Source organism: Rhinoraja longicauda, chromosome 30 (assembly GCF_053455715.1).
Source record: "Rhinoraja longicauda isolate Sanriku21f chromosome 30, sRhiLon1.1, whole genome shotgun sequence".
NCBI classification, from domain to species: Eukaryota; Metazoa; Chordata; class Chondrichthyes; order Rajiformes; family Arhynchobatidae; genus Rhinoraja; species Rhinoraja longicauda.
In genome coordinates this window covers 24927956-24954234 of record NC_135982.1, presented here as the reverse complement: position 1 = coordinate 24954234, position 26279 = coordinate 24927956, and the positions used below count along the sequence as shown (strand labels likewise).

Genomic DNA, 26279 nt, shown 5'->3' with positions numbered 1-26279 from the left:
AATAAAGTAAGAAAACAAGTAGAGAGCCTGCTGGCACTTCCAAAAAATTTTTATACCTTCATCATCACCTTTTTCTTCAGACATGTAACATCCAGATGCGGGAGAGGTCAAGGAAAAATTCTAGGTCTCTGAAGGAAAAGCAAAAACACTGTTTGGGGAACAGATACTGTTGTTGGAGATCATCCTCTGGTTATGAATAAATAATTATTGGCAATTAGATGATCTATGTATACACTGTTGGGGAATAGCACATCAAAGGCATCTTAAAAGGGATAATAATCTGCAGTCATGATAGGAGGGTTTCATTTGCGACAATTAATATTATTATTTATGTATAGCGGCAGAACAAATGCTGATTGAAAAGATGCAAACACAGTAGCAGTTATAATAGATGCAGGTTTAGAAGTTGGAAGTGTTTGAGGGCTTGAGGAAATGGAAGTTGGGGATGAGATCCAGTCTGAAGAAGGGTCTCGACCCGAAACGTCACCCATTCCTTCTCTCCCGAGATGCTGCCTGACCTGCCGAGTTGCTCCAGCATTTTGTGAATAAATTGGGGATGAAATCGGTTTTCTGGGACAGAGAAAGGTGCTCTGCAATATGATTCAGATGAGGTAAGCTGTTTTAGCAACAGTTGACCCATTGCCGATGGTACTGGGTGTGGTCCAGCTAGCTGGGAATGGATAGTATTTTATGTTTTCATGTCATTCCTCATTGGACTGAATGAAAATGGAAATAACATTAGGGAAAGTAGCAACACTGAGAGAGATTAAGAAAGTATGTTATTCTTTGCTTTTTGTTGCCCAATGATTGAAACGCATCCTACATTAATATTAAGCCCTAATGTTAAATAATTAGAAATGACCCTATACCCGTTAACTTACTGATACTTCAATTTTGGAAAATTTACCATGACTATTCTACCCCAAACTCAAGCACCCAGTAATAAACTGTAGACAGACACAAAAAGCTGAACTCAGCGGGACAGGCAGCATCTCTGGAGAGAAGGAATGGGTGACGTTTTGGGTCGACCCTAAACGTCACCCATTCCTTCTCTCCAGAGATGCTGCCTGTCTCCCTGAGTTACTTAAGCTTTTTGTGTCTATCTTCGGTTTAAACCAGCATCTGCAGTTCCTTCTTGCACACCCAGGAATAAAGTCTGACAGTAATTTTTGGAGCAGTATTTATTGACACATTTCTAAATCGTGGGAGAATGACTGAATAATTATATTTGTTTTCTGGAAAGATTTAGGATTGATATATTTTATTGTTAAGTTCAAGAATGCAAGCAAATGAGTTTTCCACACACATTTAATTTCATCCATCAGACAAAATAATTCAACAGCTGATTAACTTACACAGTCCAACACAATCATTTTCACACAAGGTTCAGAACATGTTCTCTCGGTGACATTCACATTTATAATTTCCCCATTCGTTAAATTCTGAATCATCACCTGGATACAATTAGTAACAAAATTTTCTTCAGTCATATTTTTGATAGTTTTTTTGGCATTCCTAATAAGGCATAAGATTAACCAATTAAAAAATTATTTCCATACACTCCTCCGTGCTGATTTCACAGACTGTTCTGATTACTGCACAGAACTACAAATGTAAAACTAAATTCTGGTTAAGACAATTCACTGCAGAAAATGACATTTCAAAGCCAGCAGATTGACAGCTTTTCTTCACAACCACATCAGCATTCCTGGTGAGTCATAGGATGTCTTACCATCTGAACAAATGCATCTCCTTCAGTGCAATTTAAATTCAGGTTTAGATTAAGCATTTATAATTTTGGAAGATAGTGATTTTGTTTTGAGTAGCTAGGCAGAAGTAGTGAGATTAAAATTAAACATATCTTTTGTCAAATAATTATTATTTCCAGAGAAATCTTTCTAATAAAAATCTTACTGCATCAGTGCCACTGATTACACTCCTTAGTCGTAAAATAATAAACTCTGAATACAGAATTTCTTTAAAAATTAAAATAGTTTAAAAGCTGTTCTCGGTTGTTCTCTAGTCTTCCGCTGTTTCTTCGAACCTTGAACGAAGCAGACTCGAAAATTCAGTCACATGGCACTCAGAAAGTACAATGGACGGAATACTTCCCAAATAAACAGTTGACAGAAAACCTCTGGCAGTAGTTAGCAGCTGGAAGTATCACACTGTAAAAATGCTCAGTGGAGCACTTTGATATACTATTTTGGTTAACTATCCCATATATGGGTATCTCCATGTCTTCAATGGAACATGTGTTTCCTTTACAGATTGAGGTGATGTCCAACGAAGGATGTAGTGGGGTCCTCCAGCCTTGTCATTTGTTCCTTAAGAGAGGGAAAGAGTTAATGATAAATCAATTCATTGCAGTTGCAATTTAATCAAATCTTTGAGTTCAGGAGCAAGGAGGTCCTACTGCAGTTGGACAATGCCCTGGTGAGACAAATTGTGTGCAGCTTTGGACTCCTAATTTGAGAAAGGACATTCTTGCTATTGAAGGAGTGCAGAGTAGGTTCACCAGGTTAATTCCCAGGATGGCAGGACTGAAGTATGATGAAAGAATGGGTCGACTGGGCTTGTATTCACTGGAATTTAGATGAGAGGGGATCTTATAGAAACATATAAAATTCTTACGGGATTGGACAGGCTAGATGCAGGAAAAGTGTTCCCGATGTTGGGGGAGTCCAGAAACAGGGGTCACAAAATAGGGGCGTGGCTGTGTTCTGCAGCTGCGGCTCACCGGCAGTCTCTCCGGTTTTTTTTGGGGTTTTTTTGTCATTGTTGATGTTAAATGTACGTTTTGTTTTATTTTTAATTCTGTGTATGTAGGGGGGTGGTGGGGGGGTTGGGGGAAACCTTTTTTTAAAATCTCCTCCTCAACGGAGATGCGACCTTTACCGTGTCGTATCTCCGTTCGCGCTACGGCCTAACATCGTGGAGTCGGCGGCCTCCAGCTGGGATCGACCTCGAAGACTCCGGTCGCAGGGCCTGGACTTACCATCTCGGAGGCTTCGGCCGTGGGCCCTGCAGACCGCAACATCGGGAGCTCGCAGGTCCCTGGCTGGCGACCGGCTTTTGGGAGCTCCAGCCGTAGCAGCTTCGACCGCCCCGAGGCACGATCAACCCGCCCGCAGGCCCTTCATCGCCCTGCGTGGCCTGGCCGCGGCACTTTACATCGCCCGGTGGGGGCTCAGGACTCTCATCGCCCTGCGTGGCTCGGCCGCGGCATTTTCCATCGCCCGGTGGGGGCTCAGGACTTTCTTCGGCCTGCTCGGCTCGACCCTGGGACTTTCCATCGCCCGGTGGGGGCTTCAAGGGGTTGGGAGCCTCGATCGCCTCGTGGCGCCACGGGAGAAGAACGAGGAGGAGATAAGACTTTGCCTTCCATCACAGTGAGGGTATGCCTAGAGCAATCACTGTGATGGCTGTTTTGTGTAAAAAATTGTATCTGTGTGTCTTGTGTTCTTTAATGTCTACTGCCGGACCCTGACGTGAGAGGACGCTGGCGTTGATTATTCGCCGCTTTTCCGTCAGGATAGTTTGTCTGTTTGTTTCTATGTTAATTGTATTTGTAAAGCGCTTTGTGCATGTGTTAAGGCGCTATATAAAATAAATATATTATTATTATTATTATTAAAGTGTTCCCGATGTTGGGGTAGGCCATTTAGGATTGAGATGAGGAAAAACATTTTCACCCAGAAAAAGAGAATCTGTGGAATTCTCTGCCACAGAAGGCAGTGGAAGCCAAATTCACTGGATGTTTTCAAGAGAGAGTTAGATTTAGCTCTTACGGGTAATGGAATCAAGGGATATGGGGAAAAAGCAGGAACGGGGTACTGATTTTGGATGATCAGCTATGATCATATTGAATGGTGGTGCTGGCTCGAAAGGCCGAATGGCCTACTCCTGCATCAATTTTCTATGTTTCTATGTTTAAACGGACAAAAATGTAATGAGCATTTTGCAGTTAATATCCGATTCGATAGCTTTAAGAGCAACATTTTAAGTCCCCAGTAGTATATTGGTCCCAAAGGCTGTGCACTTCACATTGAACTGATTTTAAGGAGCTATTTGGCACATTTTACATTAAATCAGCTTACACAGACACAAGGGTTCGATGAAATGCCTTGTAAACAATATACATGGTAATGTTACATGCAACAATAAACACAACAATAAATGCTTAAATGGCATAACAGGTAGATAGGGTGGTCAAGGCGGCTTTTGGTACATTGGCCTACATCAGTTAGGGTATCGCGTATAGAAGTTGGGACATTGTGTAACAGTTGTGCAACATGTTGGTGAAGTTGCATTTGATGTATTGTGTTCAGTTTTGGTCACACTGCTATAGAAAGGAATCTTTAAGCTGGAAAGGGTGCAGATAAGATTTATGAGGATGTTGCCAGGACTCAAGAGCCTGAGATACAGCATGAAATAAATGTGTCATTCAACGGAATTTGGATTTAATAGACAGGCTTTAAAACAGTTTAACAGAAATGATTAATCATATGGATTGTTCTAAACCCAATTCACTTACCAGAGATACGAGCTCCTCCAAATGGTTGCTGCGCCACAACCGAGCCAGTTGACTTGTCATTGATGTAGAAGTTTCCAGCAGAGAATCGCAGAACTTTACATGCTTCATCTACAACATTTCTGAAAGAAAAAGCAAGTCAAATTTTCAATTAATACCTGGAGGGAAATGGATTATTTTAATTTTGGGCAGGTGCAAAAACAAATATTAAACCAATTGAAAATGAAACAGGTAAATGGAACTAAACTACATTGGGAAAGTGTATAAGAAATGCAGATGATTGATGTGGGTGGTATCATAGAAAGTGAAAATGGTTATCAAAAATTGCAGCAGGATCTTGATCAGTTGAGCAAGTAGGCTGAGAATTGCTCATGAAGTTTAATGCTGATAAGTGCAAGGTGTTCCATTTTGGGAAGTCAAACTAGGATAAGATCTTCACAGAGAATGGTAGGGCTCTGGGGAGTGTTGTAGAGCAGGGGGATCTAGGCATACAGGTACATTGTTCCCTAAGAGTGGCGTCACAGGTAGATAGGGCGATGAAAGAGGCTGTCATCAATCAAGGTATTGAGGATAGAAGTTGATCGTTATGTTATAGATGAACTAGACATTGATGTGGTCACCTTGCTATAAGAATTATGTCATTAACCTGGATAGAGTGTAGAGAAGATCTATGAGAATGTTGCCAGGAAACGAGAGGTCGAGCTATAGGGAGAGGTTGGACAAACTAGGGCTTTATTCCTTGGAGTGCAGAGGCTAACAAATTATCTGATAAAGGTCTATAAAATCATATAAAATAGGACGAATACATAGGGTCTGTTGTTTTCACTGCCTATTTATATTACTTGTTATGTTTCCAGTTTCCACTGTTTGCTTCCCATCATCTACCACATTAATTTAAACTCCCCCAAAAAATGTATTAGCCGCCACCATCACCCTCCCCCCCCCCCCCACCCCACCCGAGAACAGAGAATAAATATTTTTCTAATGCAATCTGGAATGCTTCGCTGAAAAGGAGGAACCAGATTCAATAATATCTTCAATAATAATAAAAAGGAAATAAATTGCAGGTTTAAAGAGCAGATGATAAATAGATATTTCTTTCAAGGGTGGCAGAGCACACTGGGATGAATGGTGTCTTTCAAGGGTGGCAGAGCACACTGGGATGAATGGTGTCTTTCAAGGGTGGCAGAGCACACTGGGATGAATGGTGTCTTTCGAGGGTGGCAGAGCACACTGGGATGAATGGTGTCTTTTTGTGCTCGATGGTTCTATGATTCCAATCAGAGAAGCCAAAGAGCTTTTTGTGCCGTGTTAGAGACAAGCCATGTTCCCCATGTCATCTTCAAATCTACAACATGCATGATTCTCAGCACGTCAGTGAACTCTGAGATAGTCTACCCAAATCAGTGATGCACTGCTGTTGGGAATTTAAAATGATCAAGCCACTAGGCAGCCAGTAGCAGTGTTGGAGAGAGAAACTCACAGTTCTGGGAACCTAGCCATTCCTGAATTGCAAATCTTGCCCCTCTGGCCAGGGAAAGCTGGCAAGAAATAATAGGCTTCGCCCCCTTTTAAAGTTTTGAAAGTATAATCACCCATCTGTGACAGATACATTTGAAAATAGTTTTATTTTGCATCAGAGCATTTGCAATGATTCTAAAGGCTAATTTCTAAATAATACAAAATAGCACAAGCCACCGTCTGTATGTTGCACGGACGACTTAAAGGTCATTGATCATACTTTCAATATATGGTTGTAAATCCAACAAAAACTCACTTGTCTTGTGCAAAAATTGCACCTGTGAGACCAAAAGGGGTACTTGTGTCAATCAAGTGAAGAATTTCCTTGTACTGATCAGCTGGATAAACATACACAGCCACGATGGGTCCAAAGATTTCCTGAAAGCAAAAAAGGAATTTTGTTCATAATTCAGTTGTGCTCTGTTATAGGAAAGATGTTGTCAAGCTGGAAAGGATACAGAGAAAATTTACGAGGATGGTGCCAGGCCTAGAGGGTCTGAGCTTTCGGCAAAGGTTGAGTAAGCTGGGACTCTATTCCTTGGAACACAGGAGGATGAGGGGTGATCTTATTGAGGTGTATAAGATCATGAGAGGAATAGATTGGGTAGATGCACAGTCTCTTGCCCAGAGTAGGTGAATCGATGACCAGAGGACATAGGTTTAAGGTGAAGAGGAAAATATTTAACAGGAATCTGAGAGGTAACTTTTTCCCACAAAGGGTAGTGGATGTACGGAACAAGCTGCCAGAGGAGGTAGTTGAGGCAGGGACTATCCCAACATTTAAGAAGTAGTTACACAGGCACCTGGATAGGACAGGTTTGGAAGGATATGTACCAAATGCTGGCAGGGGGGACTAGTGTAGATGGGACATGTTGGTCAGTGTGGGCAAGTTGGGCCGAAGGGCCTGTTTCCACACTGTATCACTCTATGATTCTACTTGATAATTCCACAGCAGCTGCTGAGACACAAGCCCAGGTTTTAACTAGGGGTTATGAATACCTCTCAAATGGTGCAGCTGGTTTGTTGTGCAGGTGAACCTCCTTAATCCTGGCCACATCAGTATATTCCAAAGAAGGCTTCCATGACGATGAGGCCAGCAGTCAGGAGCAGAATTCCTGACCACAGATTCATACATAAGGAAGTGTCAAAGAGAATGAGGTAAGCGAGTTTAGTGATGCTTAGTGACTATCTTTGATCGGACTTTACTGGCTTTACCTTGCACTAAACATTATTCCCTTATTGTGGATCTATACACTGTAACTGGCTCAATTGTAATCAAGTATTGTCTTTCCGCTGACTGGTTAGCACGCAATAAAAGCTTTTCACCGTACCTTGGTACATGTGACAATAATCTAAACTGAGCTTAGTTAAAGATGGTAGTACATTCTTGATCTAAAAGGAAATCATAAACTTTTTGAAGATATTTCTTTCTTGGCCTCTCCACAGTCAATTTCACAGCAGGTTTCCTAGCTTGGTCTGTGCAGTCTGCGATTAAAATTGCAATGGGGACCAAGTGAGATCTTTGGACATCAACATTAGCAAGGCATACACTTGCTTCCAAAACTCTGGGCCATAAGGTAGCATACAACCATAGTCCTGCTTAAGCAGAAAGAGCATTGCTGTGGTTTTCAGAGCTAAAATGCAATTTTGCCTTGCTGATAAAGGCTGAACTGTACCCAGTACAATTCGTACACACAATAGACAATAGGTGCAGGAGTAGGCCATTCAGCCCTTCGAGCCAGCACCGCCATTCAATGCGATCATGGCTGATCACTCTCAATCAGTACCCCGTTCCTGCCTTCTCCCCATACCCCCTCACTCCGCTATCCTTAAGAGCTCTATCCAGCTCTCTCTTGAAAGCATCCAACGAACTGGCCTCCACTGCCTTCTGAGGCAGAGAATTCCACACCTTCACCACCCTCTGACTGAAAAAGTTCTTCCACATCTCCGTTCTAAATGGCCTACCCCTTATTCTTAAACTGTGGCCCCTTGTTCTGGACTCCCCCAACATTGGGAACATGTTATCTGCCTCTAATGTGTCCAATCCCCTAATTATCTTATATGTTTCAATAAGATCCCCCCTCATCCTTCTAAATTCCAGTGTATATAAGCCCAATCGCTCCAGCCTTTCAACATACGACAGTCCCGCCATTCCGGGAATTAACCTAGTGAACCTACGCTGCACGCCCTCCATAGCAAGAATATCCTTCCTCAAATTTGGAGACCAAAACTGCACACAGTACTCCAGGTGCGGTCTCATAGCATAGCAATCACATAGCATTGTAAAGGAATAGCAGCAGATATTATCAATACCAGAAATAAGGAGAAATATCCTGATATGCACCCAAATGATTTGGAAGTAATCATTTGAACATTTAAAGAACATATTTTAAATAAATGTCATACAGAAGGATATTATAACATATTCACAAAGGTTTGAGTGGCCCAAATTGGTCCATATGATCAGTCTAAAGATGCTCTATAATGGACGGAGTATTTGAAGATCAGATATTTCCCATTATTTGCAGGATCTGTGGCGGGTGACATTCTTACCTCTTTCATTATAGGATCCAGTGGGTCTTTTGTCTCTATAATTGAAGGCTGCACATAATAACCAACTTTATCATCACATTTTCCACCTGCAATTACTGTTAAATTTGGGGAGGATTCTACATGTTCCATCCATTTCTTTATTCGAGCAAAAGACTGAAAGAAAAAAAAGATGTTGCAACATGTAAAGCAAGCAAAACACAGCTTGCAATTTTCTCCACAGAGATGCTTTTGAACTGTTCTCCTTCTTCCTGAACCATGACTACCCCTCGACCATAGCAGACAGGCCCCTTGACAAGTCATTTTCCACAGCTTTGCCCTCACCCTTCTTCCTTCTGCACAGGACAAGAAGAGTTCCCCTGATCATGGTGTCATTGGGCATACCCAAACTATATAACATAACAAGAGGGAGCTTAACTACCTTAAAGGCCATTCATTGCCCTCTCCCAACTTCTCTGCTACCTGGACTAAATTATTTCACTCTCTCCACCCTGAAATGTTAACTTTGTTGCCTGACCTGCTGTGTTTCTCCAAGCAATTTTTGTTTTCGTTTGATGTTTCATCCGATTGAGTGTCAAAAATTAAATCTCCAATAGCATTCTTTACCTTGTCATCAATGACTGCTGAAAAGAATGTTTCGAAGTCATCGACTGGCTAAACAAAAGACAAAACATTAATAGAGATCAAAATTACATTGCAACTTTGCAAAACAATATTCAATTCACAGCTCAAAAACTAAGCTTCACAATAACAAATAATCACAGCTCTGCAAAGAGAGATCATTTGACAAATTGCTTTCCAGAGGTTGCAGATGGGAAATAAATTTGTTTATGATATTGCATTCCCTCTCAGGGCTCTAATTAGATCAACTAACACCCAAGAGTCCCTTGTTCAAATAATCTTAATGGACTGTAATTTCTAGCAGAAGTATGTTCAAATAGAAAGGTCTTAGGATCGCAAACCAATTCAGTTACATACAAGGCAACTGTCAGTTTAGTTCTGGAGTCAGATTACCAGCAATTTACAAAATCAAAACCAGCTTTTCACCAAAGTCCAGTAAAAAAATGACCACCCTTAACATTGGAGAGACTGTTTAGGGCTGATGTCAGAAGTACTGTCGATACACGAGGCAAACAACTGGAACTCTCTCTAAAAAGCTGTAGAAGCTGGGTTGTCAACAAAAAAAACAAATGTTGATTCTGACATAGAAAGGGTTGCAAAATTAGGTGAAGATAAACTGCAGATCAGACATAATTTCAGTAAATGGCAAAGTGCATTCAAACATATCCCCGTGTTTTTATATGTTTGCTGCACAAACTGAAGGCAGAAATGGTTTCAGATTGCCTGAATGTTTGTGGAGAGCAATTGTTTTAAGTCTATGCCTTCAGCTCGACAATCATAACCATACCCAATAAATAAGATGGAGCACTGAAGCACTGACAACTCCGCAGCATGGCACCGCATGCTGAACTCATACCTGTGGATAGACAGTTTAGTGGGAAAGAACTCCACTGAAATGCAACCCTTACAGTTTGACGACACGACTCAGATACTATTTTAACTTTATGTGGCACGGTCAGCGAAATCCAGTGCCAAGGAGCAGTTCCTCTAGGGTAGGATACAAGTGACTTATGTGTATTTTTTTCAAATAAAGGTTTTTTGTAGTTCATGGAAATCATCTGGCCTCACCAACATGTATTCTTTCTCCATACAAACATTTATCCCATGACCAAAGCTATCTCTGACGTAGAGTACTTTCTGAGCATTCTGCACGATTCAAGGCAGGGAAATTCACCACAGAGGGAGCCTATTCAACCTGTCACGTCCATGCCAGTAAAGCAGCACACTGAAACTACACCTCCTGCAGTAGTGCATGAAAAGCATGGTTGACCATCATTTAAAACATACAGATAGTCAATTAACATGACAAACAGGTATCCTGGTAAGAGTGGTGTGACTCAGCATGCTGGAAGTGTAGAAACACTAGCATTTAGAAATATAAAACATTACTTTGCTCCATTTACATAATAGCACTAATATCCCCAGTATTTTACTATTTCAAAGTTGGTTATTATGGTCGTAAGCTGTAATTGTGCAGATGGGATTTGGATCAAACATTTATTTTAGCATAAAGAAATGCTCAATGTGCTCACTTCATATGCAGCTAGTGGAGCAAAGGGCAACTGTGGTGCAAAGGGAAGAGGGTGGATACACAGCACTGCAAAACAATTTAAGCCAGTTGAGTGATCAGCAAATTCTCAAGTGCTGCTTTAAAGAGACCAACTTTGGAGATTAAACATGTGGAGTCAGCTTTGATCGATACCACCACAAGGTTCTGGATTCATGTTTTTTTTACAATGAGACCAAAAGCTATAATAAATCATGAGGCCAAATCCAAACAAAAAATATTTATTTTAGTCACATTACTTTCTAAAATACAAATCATTTCTAAATACAAGCTTAACCTCATTTAATCAGCTCTTTCTAATTCATCTCACTTTTTAATTACTATTTTTAACTTTCGTAGGGTCCTGCGTTTCATCCTGGATTCTCAAGAATAAAAAAGACCAAGTTGGCTGAATTTAAAATTTTTGTCATACTTACATTTCCTACTTTTATTTTCTTTTGCTCCTCCTGGAGATTTGTTTTAATTTCAGGCCACAGTGAATCAGGCACATACATCCTTGAACATGCTGAACATTTCTGCCCTCCGTATTCAAAAGCAGAACGAATGGTACCATTTACTACACTGGTAATATCAGCTGATTTGTGCACAAAATGGTAGTTTTTACCGCCACATTCTGTAAAGAATATAGAGTTTTCTTAGAAATCTATTTGATTTAGAACATACCAATGTTGCTAAGCAACAGGTAAAGGTTAGCCAACTCAGACAAGTTTTAAAATCCCTCTGATCCCCTAACTTGGCAGCATGAATAAGCACGAGACAATCTCCTTGCTTGCAATCTGAATGGGTTTCCAATTATATATTTTTTGTAGTTCCAAAAAAATCCAACAAAGCAAAAGGAAGTTGAATTAGGAATAGACATGACCAGTTTGCATTTACTTTAAACCGTTTTAAACAGAGGTTCCCAAAATGATAGATCTAAGAAGCTGTTTAATTCTGGTTTGTCCAAGGATATTATTTGAAAGTGATATCAGAAGAGGACAGAGAAGAGGACAGCAAGCTTCCAGAGCATAACAAATGAATTAAGGCATAATTATTTTATGGCCCGAGGATTTGACCATATAATCACTTGGGATAGAAAATCATTTTTGGATGATAAATTCCCTGGCTCTGAACAAATTAACATATTATCCACTGTTGATATATTATTCAGTTACTTTTGTGAATTAACCACTTCTATAATTGAATATACTGCAATATAGTTTCCTTCACAGTTTTCACAAAAACTGCTGAAAGTTTTTAAAACCTTGCCCCCAGGTCTACCAGCTGCACTTTCCTTCCTGACGTATTTTACTTAAAGAGCCGCACCAATTATTTGTGGCATTATTCCTGAGCTTTTTTTTAAAATGCAGGTGGTTTCACAATTCTTTTCCTTACACGTTGACCACAACAATCAGTTTAGTCTGAAATACAACACGGAAATAGGTCCTTCGGCCTACTGAGTCTGCGCCGACCAGCCCTACACACTAGGGACAATTTTTTTTCTCTTACCGAAGCCAATTAACCTACAAACCTGCACATCTTTGGAGTGTGGGAGGAAACTAGACCACCCGGGGAAAATCCACGCAGTCACGGGGAGAACGTAAAACTCCATACAGACAGCATCTGTGGTCAGGATCAAACCCGGGTTTCTTGCGCTGTAAGGCAACAACTCTACCGCTGTACCACCATGCCGCCCTTGTTCTTTCTGGAAAGGCTACAGGTTATCTTCTAAGAAAGAATACATAAATAATGATCCCAATCTACATCATTATCCACATTAGAAAATGACAGACAATGCGCGATGTAATGCTGGTTTGGAACTATTTACAAGACGAGTGTACTGCCACATTACATGTGGGTAAGTTAACACAATCAAAGAAAAGACACACAATGCTGGAGTAACTCAATGGGTCAAGCAGCATATCTGGAGAACATGGATAGGTGGCATTTCAGGTCAGAACCCTTCTACATTTTAACATAATTAATATCTTTACAATAAAATCTTTCTAGGATGAACTTTCCTTGTATTGGCACTAATTTGAGAAATCAATTTCCATAATTTATTTCTACACATTATAACTAAGACCTCAGGAACTTCAAGTAGGAATCTCAGAAATACAGAAAAGATATTGGGCATGTTAAATATTTAGTAATGTTAATTTGTATGGGATTGCTTCAAAAGATTATTGGTCAGAATTAAGAAGAAATGTTTCTACCTCCACATATACGAGGAAAGGTACGGTACTTATCCAGGTTTGCAGAAGCCTGCTTCCAAAGATACTTAAATGTTCTGGAGAAGAAAGAGTGTCAAGTTATAAAAAATACGCAACATAGTTTTTCACACTTCTAAATGCCAAGTTAAAAAGAAACCAACTTATCACCTTACACCATCAATATAATGCAAGGCAAAGAAGGTTGAAGGAAGATTCGCGAGGTGTTTAAATCCAGTTTTTGTTTGGGTGGTATTAAGAGGTGACAGATATCAGAGGCACAAGAAACTCAGATCAGTGAGTTATGACCATCTGAATGCACAACCCAAAACCAGGGTAGAAGCAAGCTCAGAAATAACATTCAAAAGAGATCTGGATAAAAGCTTGCAGGTTAAAAAGTTACGGAGACAGGAGAAAGGGAAAACAGGAATACAAATGGCTGAAGGGTCCCAACCAGAAACGTCGCCCGTCCGTTCACTCCACAGATGCTGCCTGAATCGTCGAGTTCCTCCAGCACTTTGTGTTTACAAATAAGAATAGCTAGATAGTTTTATCAAAAAGGAGGCATATGCACATCAGGGCAAACAGGCCCAAAGTATTTTGCTGAATAAGTCCAAAGCCAATTTCCGTGGCCTGTATATGTGCTTCAATAAGATTTTCACGACATTTTCGATGTAATCCTGTGTTGGTGTAATTACACAATTGCAGTACTACTGTTGCAGTACCACCTCAATTATGTCTCCCTTGGACTGCATACCCCAGTTCTGCTTCCCAGTTATTACTTTAATTATTTATAGTTAAGCATATTGATTTCTAAAAAATAAGGTAGAAATTTGAAATGGACTATTATTTCTGCATGCTTTCAGTCATTGTCTTCTCACTCCGCTAAAGTGAAAACTAAAAATCCTATTCACTTTGAAGTGCAATTCCAAGAGGGATTGTGTTATTTTTACATAAGTAACAAGCAACTAGTCAATATACATTCTGAAGATACAACATTTGGACTTTTTTGTAATCTATGGAATAAAAAATAAGCATATCGATTTATTCACAAAATGCTGGAGTAACTCAGCAGGTCGGGCAGCATCTCGGGAGAGAAGGAATGGGTGACGTTTCGGGTCGAGACCCTTCTTCAGACAAAAAATAAGCATAACTTTCTTCTCCAATCTTGTTTTGCATGTTTTCATCAAATGCTTGAAATCTTGCAATATCTAGACCCCCCCAGGAAATGAATGTTACACCACATATTATTATTCTGTCTCTCAAGAGATTAATATCATACATTTCAGAATTAATCTCTACCATCCATGGTTAACCTACAAAATAATTAATGGTAGTTACTTTCAAATACAGTTGAAGAGATTTATTAGTTCTTCGCCTTTCTCTGCTCTCTGAAGCAGTAGCTTAAAACCAATGTTTTTGACTAGGCTTTCAGACACTATTCTAATATCCCAAAGGGTCTTTAACCAAAACATTGCCTATCCACGTCCTTCAGAGATGCTGCCTTTCCTGCTGAGTTACTCCAGAACTTTATGATCTACGCAAGATTTGAGCATCCACAGTTCCTTGTGTTTATGCTTTATTATTTCCCTTGACAATGTCAATCTTCAACAACATTCATGTGAAGCCACTATTCACCAATAAATGCAGTTTGTCAATACTTACTGGACGCTGCCCGTGAAGTTGATCCCTGCTAAATGCTCAGAATCCATAATTGTTTCGCCAAATAACGGCCCATCAGCTGGAACAAACTGAATGACATTTGGCGGAAGTCCAGCTTCAAGTAGTATTTCGTACACATTATAACTAGCAGCCATAGCCGTGTCACTGGGTTTCCAGACCACCACGTTACCCTGAAACAATATGCAACTTTACCATCTTACTTGAAATTCTTAACTTATTATCAAAACTGCATGACAGAATAAATGGTGGCATCTTGAACCGAAGAGCGTCACAAAGATATGCAATATTGGCCGCAGCTGAATTTGCAGAAACTAAGCACACCTGTTACCACAAAAATACGAGGATGCCACTAGTCTCAGGAAAATAAATAGTTCTTGTGCTCCCTTATGTTACTCCCTTATGATTTTTGTTGTATGACGGTCAACGTTTTAGTTGACAAATGAACTTGATTTATCGTAGTAGAATCTTACATGGCATATCTAGATATGGGTACGGACTACGCATACGCAGCACTTACATATCAAGAAACCACCAAATCTTACTGAGATAATCACCCAGCAATTACAGGGATAGTATATACAGTGCTTTGCCTGGTGAGGTTTTGATCTCATAAGTACCGAGTATCCTTCAGCTTTAAAAGGGTATATAATAGCTTCCAAAAGCAATCGTTTCTACAATATGTCTTTTCAAATGTCTTAATACTCTGCTATCAGTTTGTCACAAGCACCCACTAGCCTACTTGCTTATGAATTCCAACTGCAATGGAGGAATGAGGGAAACTATAAACAGAAAATTTAAAAGCAGAAAAGCCATCTGGTCCAGATTTTGTGCATCCTGGGAACCAAATAAACCAGAATAGAAAGAACACAGATGACAGTCACAATCTTTAAAATGAATACGGTGAAAAACGACCCTTTACACCTTTGGGATTCTGTCTGCAATGTATTCTCGTGTCATGTCGGATTTTTAATATATTATTTGTTTCTTACCATAAGAGCTGGAGCTCCTGCAAGATTCCCACCGATTGCAGTGAAGTTAAAAGGCGAAATAGCTGCTACAAAGCCCTGCAGGAAAAAAATAGTCGGTTCAGTATCGGAAAAAATACTATTATTGATCATTTACTGCAACACAATGTTCTGACATTTTTTCCAAGTGTTTTCACAAAACTAAAAGCAGATCTCTTGTATCTTTATGTTTTGCTTACACCTAGTTATACCCTCACCTCTAGACTCCTGTACAGAGTTGTGTTGGTGCTTGGCGATTCACTGATTGGTTGTTGATGCTGAAGTTCCAAAGCATATTTGGCATTGAATCGAAAGAAGTCAATTAGTTCTGCTGCTGCATCAATCTCTGCTTGAATTACTGTTTTACCCTGAAAAAAAAGCCCAATATGAACATTTTATAATTTCATATAGATTACCACTTAAGACTTTGGTCTGAGGCCTTGTATGTTCTCAAGTAGATGCAAAAGATCCCACAGAAATATTTTTAAGTGTTGTGACGTTCTCAATTCCATAAGTAACATGGATGAAAATAATTATCTGGTCATAATGCAGTGAGTGGCATTGAGGTGCACAAATGGACTGCTGCATTTTAAATTTCACCACATGACTATACTAAATGAATTGGCTATAAAGACGTTTGAATTAGCTATAAAGAACACATGCTCAAGAGTGTCTTTTTCCTCTTCTTTGCTGTTGTGAATCTATTCGACATACCTGGCCAACCATGGTTCTAGCCAATAGCTCTGCACGTCTTGACCCACTGATCAGGTCAGCCGCTTTGAAAAATATTTGAGCTCGATCCTCGATGGGTTTGAGATCCCATTCTCTGTGAGCAGACAGCGCCGCATTAATTGCTTTGTTAAGTAATTCCTGCAAAAGGAAAAATCTGCATTTACGTGAATGAAAATAATTCAGGTTAAAAAACATTTAATCTCAGGAGCAAACTTCTGATGAATATTAAATGTCTACGTTCCCCCACATTCACAAGCTATTTTTTTTTACTGACAAGCTATAACATTCCACCATGTATAATAGGAAATCAGAGAGTTAAAAGCCTTTTTTAAGGAGGAGGGGGTGGTTTGGGAGGCAAACGTGGATAACCTCTTTTCCATCACATTTCCGAAGTGAAAAGATCTTGAAGTCCAAGGCCAGACTTTGAGTTACTGGATCCTGGTTACTACCAGTTATGCAGAATGAATACACTTTTGCATACCCTTTATTTCCTATCAATACTTCTGAAAGCTATTTTAACTTCAATGCAAGAGGCATTTTAGCCACCGACTGAAAACAATAAGCAAGTGCAAGAAACAGATCAGAGTTAGTCAAAGAGCCTCATATTTCCCAAACCCTGGATCTTTTATTGCCGATCAGAAAATCATTCTATATTCAGTTTCGTCTGGGGATGAAACTAATTCTAACCCACGGCATTCTAATGCAATAAAAACAAATCTCCATTTCACAGCCAATTTCACAACTTCAATATTCATCAAAGCACTTCAGCATTATACCATGTAACTCAGAGAAATGTGACTGCCTATTAGCATGTAGCAAGGTCCCATGATACCAAGGGACAAGGTCAATTAAACTGCTACCTTTAATTGATTTTAATTTAATGAGAAAAATTAGCTGCAATATGACAGGGAGCTCAAAAGAGCACCAATGAATATGTATCTGATTTTCTCTGAAAGATGCTACCTCCAACAATGCAATATTCTCTCATTATTGCACCAATGTTGCAGCTCGTTGGAGCTCAAAACCAGAGCAGTCTGATTCAGGAGGCAACAGTGGCACTTGCCGATCGTTTTAATATATCATTGTAAAATCCAAAAACCTGGGCTGCTGTTACTGTATTTATCAATCCAGTTCTTCATGCTGCTCAGCTTACCTTGTCAGCATAGCAGAATTTGGCCACCTTGTGCGAATGGTTAAATGGCTAAAATAAAATAAAATAAAATTAATTTTGTGATGATGCTGTGTTACTTTAATATGTACTTAGCTATAACATTGTATGTAAGAAAACCGAACTTCCTACAAATCGAACATGAGCATATTCAGAAAAATACACGGCAATAATTTAATCTTAAGAATTACAAAGGTACATGGCATTTCATCCCTACACCATAAGTACAAATCTGGGCACCACCATTTAGGAAAGATGTGAAGTCAGAGAGAGGGAACTGAATTGATTTAGGAGAATAATTGTGAGGATGTGACGCTTTATTTGTGTGGACAGATTGAGGCTGTGATTTTTCTCCCCAGAATAGAGAAGATTGAAAGGGAATCTGACAAAGATTTTAAATTAATAAAAATGCCTAGATACAGTAGGTAATAAAAAACATTTTCTCCGGTTTCCTCCCACATTCCATAGACATGCAGGTTTGTATGTTACATGGCTTCTGTAATTTGTCCCTGGTGTATAGGATAGAACTAGTATACAGGTGATAGCTGGCCAGCGCAGACCCGGTGGGCCAAAGAGCCTAGTTCCACACAGCCTAGTTCCAAGCTGCATATCTAAAACTAAATTAGTGAAAGACTGAAGAATTGAAGGGTATACAATTTAAGAAAATTGACAAATCAATCAAAAGCAGCACCAGCAAAAAACATTTTTATTAAGAAAGTGGCTCGAATGTACTGCCCATGACTATGGTGGAGAAAGATTTCATTATAGTTTTAAAAAAGAACTGGCTAAATAATCGAAAGAAAAATAAAATGCAGGTCTACGGGAAGGGGGTGGGAGACAGGCCATTTAGTACATTGAGCCCATGCCAACTCTCTATAGCAGCAATACCATGGCTGGATTGCTGCTATAGAGTTGGCATGGATTCAATGTACTAAATGGCTGTCTCCAGGTTGTCAACTGTGATTCTGTACTGCCCAAAAAAAAATTCATATTCAAAAGATCAAGAAATTCAAACTTATGGAGTAGAATTGAAATGCAGTTAACAGCTTTGCTACGTCCAGTCAATGTTGGATTTCAGAAGTATTCTCAATGAAGTAAATCTGAATGAACATTTCATTCACTTCTATACTTACACATAGCTGGTATCGTATCTCTTTAGTCCAGACATGTTCTCCCCCAATAACACATGGGACCTCGAGTGTTCTTCCCTTCAGATCATTCAGAGCCTAACAGAAAGATAATCTCCAGATCAAAATCATGGGAGAGCAATCATTACATTTCCATATCTAAGACTACTGTGTTACACATTGGAAAGTAATTCACCAACTTAATCCACAAATTAGTCCAGGCCTTCAGATCCACCTCTACACCTACTCTTCTAATTTTTTATCTGCCATGCGTTTCCTTCTTGCTAACACTATTTTTCAATGCAGGACTTTAAGCCATCATTGGCATGCACTCCATAATTATCTTCCTAAACCCGTTCATGCAAGCTTGTTAAACTTTCTCCCTGAACTTGCTTCAATAATCTTGCCTAATTCATCCTCCTAGCATTCTGAAGATGGAGGAGATAAGGTTGGGATTAAATGAAACTCCAAGCTGCACAGAGTGTCTGAGTCAGTCTTGGGTTGCAGGTAGAGAAGAAATGAACACATACATTACCAGACAATAGAAATAGGCAAAGAGTGGCAATAAAGGGGGCATTTTCTGGTTGGCTGCCAGTGACTAGCAGAGTTGCAAAGGGGTCGGTGCTGGGGGTGCTACTCTTCACGTTGCATATTAATGCTTTGGATGAGGGGATTGAAGGCTTTGTGACTAAGTTTGCGGATGATACGAAAATATGTGGAGGGGCAGGTAATGTAGAGAAAGCAGGGACTCTACAGAAGGAATTGGACAGGTTGGGAGAATGGGCAGAGAAATGGCAGATGGAATATGCAATGTGTGGAGTCGTGCATTTTGGTAGTAGGAATAAAAGCGTACACTATTCTCTAAATGGGGAGAAAATCCAGAAATTGGAGGTGCAACGGGACCTGGGAGTGCTGGAGCAGGATTTCCAAAAAGTTAATCTGGAAGTCGAATCGCTAGTAAAGACGGCAAATGCAATGCTAGCATTTATTTCAAGAGGGCTGGAATACAAAACAAGAATGTAATGCTGAGGCTCTATAAGGTCTGGTCAGGCCACATTTGGCGTATTGTGAGCAATTTTGAGGATCATATCTGACGATGTGCTGGCTCTGGAGAGGGTCCAGAGGTTTACTACAATGATCCCAGGAATGAGTGGGTTAACATATGATGAGCGTTTGATGGCATTGGGCCTGTACTCGCTGGAGTTTAGAAACATGAGGCAGACCTCTTTGAAACTTACCGAACAGTGAAAGACTTGGATAGAGTGGATGTGGAGAGGATGTTTCCACTAGTGGGTGAGTCTAGGATTAGAGGTCATAGCCTCAGAATTAAAGGACATTCCTTTAGGAAGGAGATGAGGAGGAATTTCTTTAGTCAGAGGGAGGCAAATCTGTGGAATTCTTTGACACAGAAGGCTGTGGAGGCCGTCAATGGATATTTTTACAGCAGTGATAGATTCTTGATTAGTACTGGTGTACTATGGGGTTATGGGGAGAAGGCAGGAGAATGGGATTAGGAGGGAGAGATAGATCAGCCATGATTGAATGGCAGAGTAGACTTAAATGGCCTGATTCTGCTCCTATCACTTATGACCTTAAATACAATAACATTGTTGACAATATTGCAATTAATTCCATATCAGTTTCATCAAGATGAACATGAGCAGGCTCCCAGTTCCACATGGACATTTCTGTGTATGAACAGATAGTATGATACATCTCTTGGTGTATGAACAGATAGGTGCTTGAGTAGTAGCGGCATCAAATGTTACAGGGAAAAGGCAGGAGAATGGGATTGAGAGTGAAAAATAGATCCGCCATGATCAAATGATTGAGTAGACTCAAAAGGCCGAATGGCCTAATTCCTCTCCTGTGTTTTATGATCTTATGACCAATGTGGGATTGCATGTCTCCTTTGACCGTTGGGATTCCTTCATGTGCTCCAACTTTCTTCAACATCCCAAAGATATGCTGATTAATAGATTAAATGGCAATTGAGGATTGCAGCTGGTATAAATGGATGGTGGGAGAATTAGGGGTGTTAATGAGGAGGTGAGAGACAATAGGTTACAGGAAATAAGTGGGGAACTGGGACTGCTCTAAAAGCAGGCCTGCACTTGATAGAACTAACGACCTCCTTCAATATTGAAAATAAACACAAATTTATTGTTTTGATCATCTGACTGACTGTTATGCTGAAGTCATGTAACATTTCTTGTTGGATGTGCAACCATTCACTGGTTGCATCATTGTGCTGTACAAAGCTTATAACCACACCTTCTGTAGAGCTTGCCGTTCTGAGCTTCCCGGTTTGAATTCAAGGATAGGTTCATTCTTTACAGCTGCTGCAGCCGTGTGTGTCAAGCAGAATCTGCAACAAATAACCAGACAATCATCCTTAAGGCTAATGTTCAACATCCTGTCATTGAGTCCCACATCAAATACAAAATGCTATCACACAGCCTCGTATGCATTTATTATTAAGGGATTATTAAGGGATTGAACATGCTAGAGGCAGGAAACATGTTCCCAATGTTGGGAGAGTCCAGAACCAGGGGCCACAGTTTAAGAATAAGGGGTAGGCCATTTAGAATGGAGATGAGGAAAAACTTTTTCACTCGGAGAGTTGTAAATCTGTGGAATTCCCTGCCTCAGAAGGCAGTGGAGGCCGATTCTCCGGATGCTTTCAAGAGAGAGTTAGATAGAGCTCTTAATGTTAGCAGAGTCAGGGGGTATGGGGAGAGGTCAGGAATGGGGAGAGGTCAGGAATGGGGTGCTGATTGTGAATGATCAGCCATGATCATATTGAATGGCGGTGCTGGCTCGAAGGGCCGAATGGCCTACTCCTGCACCTATTGTCTATTATATTTATCCAAATGTAATTAAACAAAAAGCAGAAAAGTAATTTTATAATTTTATTTTACACTCTCAAGTTTTCGGAAGGTACATCTTTTACTTCAGGACTGGTTATTACTATATTGTTTGCATCATTTAGCACCCGACCAACTAGTTTCTTGCAGAGTACAAAGGATAGAAAATTGGTTGGCGGACAGGAAGCAAAGAGTAGGAATAAACGGGTCATATCATATCATATATATACAGCCGGAAACAGGCCTTTTCGGCCCTCCAAGTCCGTGCCGCCCAGTGATCCCCGTACATTAACACTATCCTACACCCACTAGGGACAATTTTTACATTTACCCAGCCAATTAACCTACATACCTGTACGTCTTTGGGTCCTTTTCAGAATGGCAGGCAGTGACTAGTGGGGTACCGCAAGGCTCAGTGCTGGGACCCCAGTTATTTACAGTGTATATTAATGATTTGGACGAGGGAATTGAATGCAACATCTCTAAGTTTGCGGATGACACGAAGCTGGGTGGCAGTGTTAGCTGCGAGGAGGATGCTAGGAGGCTGCAGAGTGACTTGGATAGATTAGGCGAGTGGGCAAATGCATGGCAGATGCAATATAATGTGGATAAATGTGAGGTTATCCACTTTGGCGGCAAGAACAGGAAAGCAGAGTATTACTTGAATGGTGACCGATTGGGAGAAGGGGAGATGCAACGTGACCTGGGTGTCATGGTGCACCAGTCATTGAAAGCAAGCATGCAGGTGCAGCAGGCAGTGAAGAAAGCGAATGGTATGTTGGCATTCATAGCAAGAGGATTTGAGTTTAGGAGCAGGGAGGTTCTGCTGCAGTTGTACAGGGCCTTGGTGAGACCGCACCTGGAGTATTGTGTGCAGTTTTGGTCTCCTAATCTGAGGAAAGACGTTCTTGCCTTAGAGGGAGTACGGAGACGGTTCACTAGATTGATCCCTGGGATGGCGGGACTTTCATATGAAGAAAGACTGGATAGACTAGGCTTGTACTCGCTGGAATTTAGAAGACTGAGGGGGGATCTTATAGAAACATATAAAATTCTTAAGAGGTTGGAGGGGCTAGATGCGGGAAGATTGTTCCCGATGTTGGGGGAGTCCAGAACCAGGGGTCACAGCTTAAGGATAAGGGGGAAGTCTTTTAGGACCGAGATGAGAAAACATTTCTTCACAGTGGCGAGTCTGTGGAATTCTCTGCCACAGAAGGTAGTTGAGGCCAGTTCATTGGCTATATTTAAGAGGGAGTTAGATGTGGCCCTTTTTGCTAAAGGGATCAGGGGATATGGAGAGAAGGCAGGTACAGGTTACTGAGCTGGATGATCAGCCATGATCATATTGCATGGCGGTGCAGGCTCGAAGGGCCGAATGGCCTACTCCTGCACCTATTTTCTATGTTTTGCATTTCACCATGCTGTCCTAGGTGGTCTGTCAAATTCCATTCTCTCAATCACAAAATTATTGTTACAGCTTATCTCTTAATTAACTACATTCCTATAACCCACTATGTTTCCCTCTGACTAAAACTTCATGTAGAACACAAAGTGCTGGAGTCACTCAGCGGGTCAGGGAGCATCTCTGGGGGTCTTGGGTCGGTGACGTTTCGGGTCAGTCACTTATCCACACCCACCAGAGAAAGAAGGGTATAAACCTGGAACATCACCTACCATGTCCTCCTGACAAAATGGTCCCAACCTAAAACATCGCCTAGCAAAGTCCTCCAGAGAAGGAAGCATCCCGACCCAAAACATTGCCTACAAATGTCCTCCAGAGAAGGGTCCCGGCCTGAAACATGGCCTGCCCATGTCCTCCAGAGATACTGCCTTTCCTGCCGAATTACTTCAGCACTTTTTCTACGCAAAATACCAGCGCCTGCAGTTCCTTGTGTCTCCGGCAATAAAAACCTCATGCCTGCTGCCTCCCCTTTCCCACTTCTTTTCACCATGACATTTCTGCAGCTAACATTTGCTCCCTGCAACAATTGGTGTCCCTACCCAATATAAAACTGTCCCATCCTTCCCTTTGCATGTGAAATATATCACCTCCTAAACTGTGAGCCTATTTGACACACAACTGATTAACACATTTGACTGGACTACATTACTATTATCAGTAATGCTTTACCTCTGACGTAAATTGTCAGTTACTCCCAGGTCACCTTAGAATAATAATTGCTGTTCTTTCCACCAATATTATGCCTTTAGACCCCTTCACGTTTGTACTTCCACCTCCAACAAGAATTCATCAGCTTTTCTCTAATTCTTAACAGGGTTGACAACATAAATGCAGGAATTACATTTCTAGTATCAGGACACGTGGCTTCAAAATAAGTAATCATTCAGGAATTAGATGAGAAGAAATGTCCTCATTCAGTGAATTGTTGAAAGTCTCTACCCAAAAGAGTTTTACATGCTCAGTTGCTGAGTGTCGTCAGGGCAGAGATCAATATATTTTCATTTTAAGGAAATAAGGAGATGTTGGGTTTAAACAGAAGAATGGCAGAACAGGCATGAGGGGATAGTGACATCCCTGCTTCTATTTCTTGTGTTCCATTATTTTTTTTCCTCCCCATCAGCACATCCTAATGTACTATTTACAGTATCACATTTTGTCACCGTCTAACTGCCCTTATAACATCTCCATAGTAACTTTAGCCTCAACCCAACACAGATATTCCCGGTCATGTCCATCCATCTTCCTCATCCACCTCCCCATGCCATTTGAAACAATTTATTCTGAAGGGTTTTCAACACAATAAGATTCTCTTTCCTTGATGTGTAACACTTCCCTGCCAGGTTTCCAGTATTTTACTGTTTTGGTTCAGACTTCCAGCATTCAGCAACTTAAAAAAAAATTGCCAACAGAAGAACTTCATTTTCCAATAACTTAAAGGTTTAGACGTCAACCCTCAAATCTATATCCTCTTATCTTAAACCACATTCCTAAAACAGGCTTCATCCGACCTTCTTTGCCAAACCCACCATGAAGAAACCCAAGCAAAAGACAAAATCCCAGAGGAGCTCAGTGGGTCAGGCATTATCTGCAGAGGGAATGGACGGACAACATTTTGGGACAGGACCTTGCTTCAGACTCTCAGCCCTCCACAGATTGCTGAGTTCCACTACTTTGTGTTTTGCTCAAGATTCCAAGATGTTAGAAATCCCTCTGAATAAACCTATCCTGCACTTGTCAGCGACCTCTTTCGTCAAGGACCTTTTTATTTGCACAGTGCTGTGAACGACCTTGAGGTCTGGGACTCGCTGGAAGTTTGGTTGGGGAGGGGGGTAGGGGCCGAGGGGGAAGCAAGGGATCGGGGGCAGGGGGAGAGAGATGGGCAAGGGATAGGGGAGCTGGAGGGGTGAGGAAGAGATAGGCAAGGAACACGTGACGGGGGGGGGGGATAGGGAATAGAAGGTATTGGGAGGGCGAGGAATGGGGGGGGGGGATTAGAATGGGTGAGGGAATATGGGGGGCAGGTGAAAGGAGGGAATAGGGGGGCAGGTGAAGGGGGTAAGGGAATGGGGGCAGGTGAAAGGAGTGAGGGAATAGGGTGGCAGGTGAGGGAATAGGGGGGCATGTGAAGGGAGTGAGGGAATGGGGGGGGCATGTGAAGGGGGTGAGGGAATAGGGGAGCATGTGAAGGGGGTGAGGGAATGGGGGGGCATGTGAAGGGGTGAGGGAATAGAGGGGGGCATGTGAAGGGGGTGAGGGAATGGGGCAGGTGAAGGGGGTGAGGGAATGGGGCAGGTGAAGGGGGTGAGGGAATGGGGGGCATGTGAAGGGGTGAGGGAATAGAGGGGGGCATGTGAAGGGGGTGAGGGAATGGGGGGGCATGTGAAGGCGAGGAATAAGACGGCCGAAAGGGACGTGGGAATAGGGGGGCGAAGCAAGGGATTGGGGGCGAGGAATAGGGGGGCAGAGGAGGAATGAAGGGGGCCGGGGGAATGAGAAGGGGGCTGGGAGTTGGGGGGGGGGGGGAGAGAAGGACCTGTGAGGGGGTGGGGGTGGTTGAGTGAGGGGGGAGAGAGGCCGAGCGAGGTGAGGGGTGGAATGGGGAGATGCGGGACACAACTGAGGGAACCGCCGGCTCCCGGCAGACCAGAGACATGACCGCGACGGGCAGGGATCCCACATCCTTTAACGGCCAGGTAACTCTGCCACTGACAGGGTGTCGCCCCGTGTCTCTCTCCCTCCCGCACAATCACTCACTCACCCCGTGCGGCCGCGGGCCAGGAGCCGCCTGAGCGTCAACATGTCGTCGTCGCCGCGGTCTGAGGCGCGGAGTGATGCTTCGGGGGCGGGCGCGCGATGCGGTCGGCGCCGGGCCGCATCACCGCGAGCCTGCGCTCTGCAAACGCCCCTCCTCTCTCTCTTTCTCTATCTCTCTCACTCTCTCTATCCCTCCCTCCATCCCTCTCTCTATCTATCCCTATCCACAGACACTGCAGCATTGCGAATTCCACCATTCATGCCAAATTGACGTCTGGTTGGGCGGCGGAGTTTGGGCGCCAATTTCCCCGTTGGTTTTAGTCAGCGTCAGCGGGCGCCTTCCGCGCCGCGGGAAAGAGTGCGGGGAGTCTCTCCCCCCTCCCCCCCCCCACGTGGGCAGGTGGGGAGTCCCTCCCCCCCCCCCACGTGGGAAGGCGGGTAGTCTCTCCCCCCCCCCCCCACGTGGGCAGGCGGGTAGTCTCTCCCCCCCCCCCTCCACG

General features: G+C 41.9%; 1 protein-coding gene across 1 annotated transcript; it reads right to left on the bottom strand.

Annotated features, from left to right (window-relative positions):
• Positions 1–1290: 1290 nt before the first annotated feature.
• On the bottom strand, positions 1291–25916 carry aldh4a1 (aldehyde dehydrogenase 4 family, member A1). Its single transcript, XM_078425206.1, is given in 16 exon segments — positions 1291–2327; positions 4538–4656; positions 6312–6433; positions 8609–8761; positions 9212–9259; positions 11210–11406; positions 12989–13062; positions 14648–14835; positions 15655–15729; positions 15888–16037; positions 16384–16539; positions 17555–17602; positions 18703–18795; positions 20971–21064; positions 25784–25862; positions 25865–25916. Coding segments are annotated over 16 exon segments (1746 nt in total). The 5' UTR covers positions 25902–25916; the 3' UTR covers positions 1291–2214.
• Positions 25917–26279: the final 363 nt, after the last annotated feature.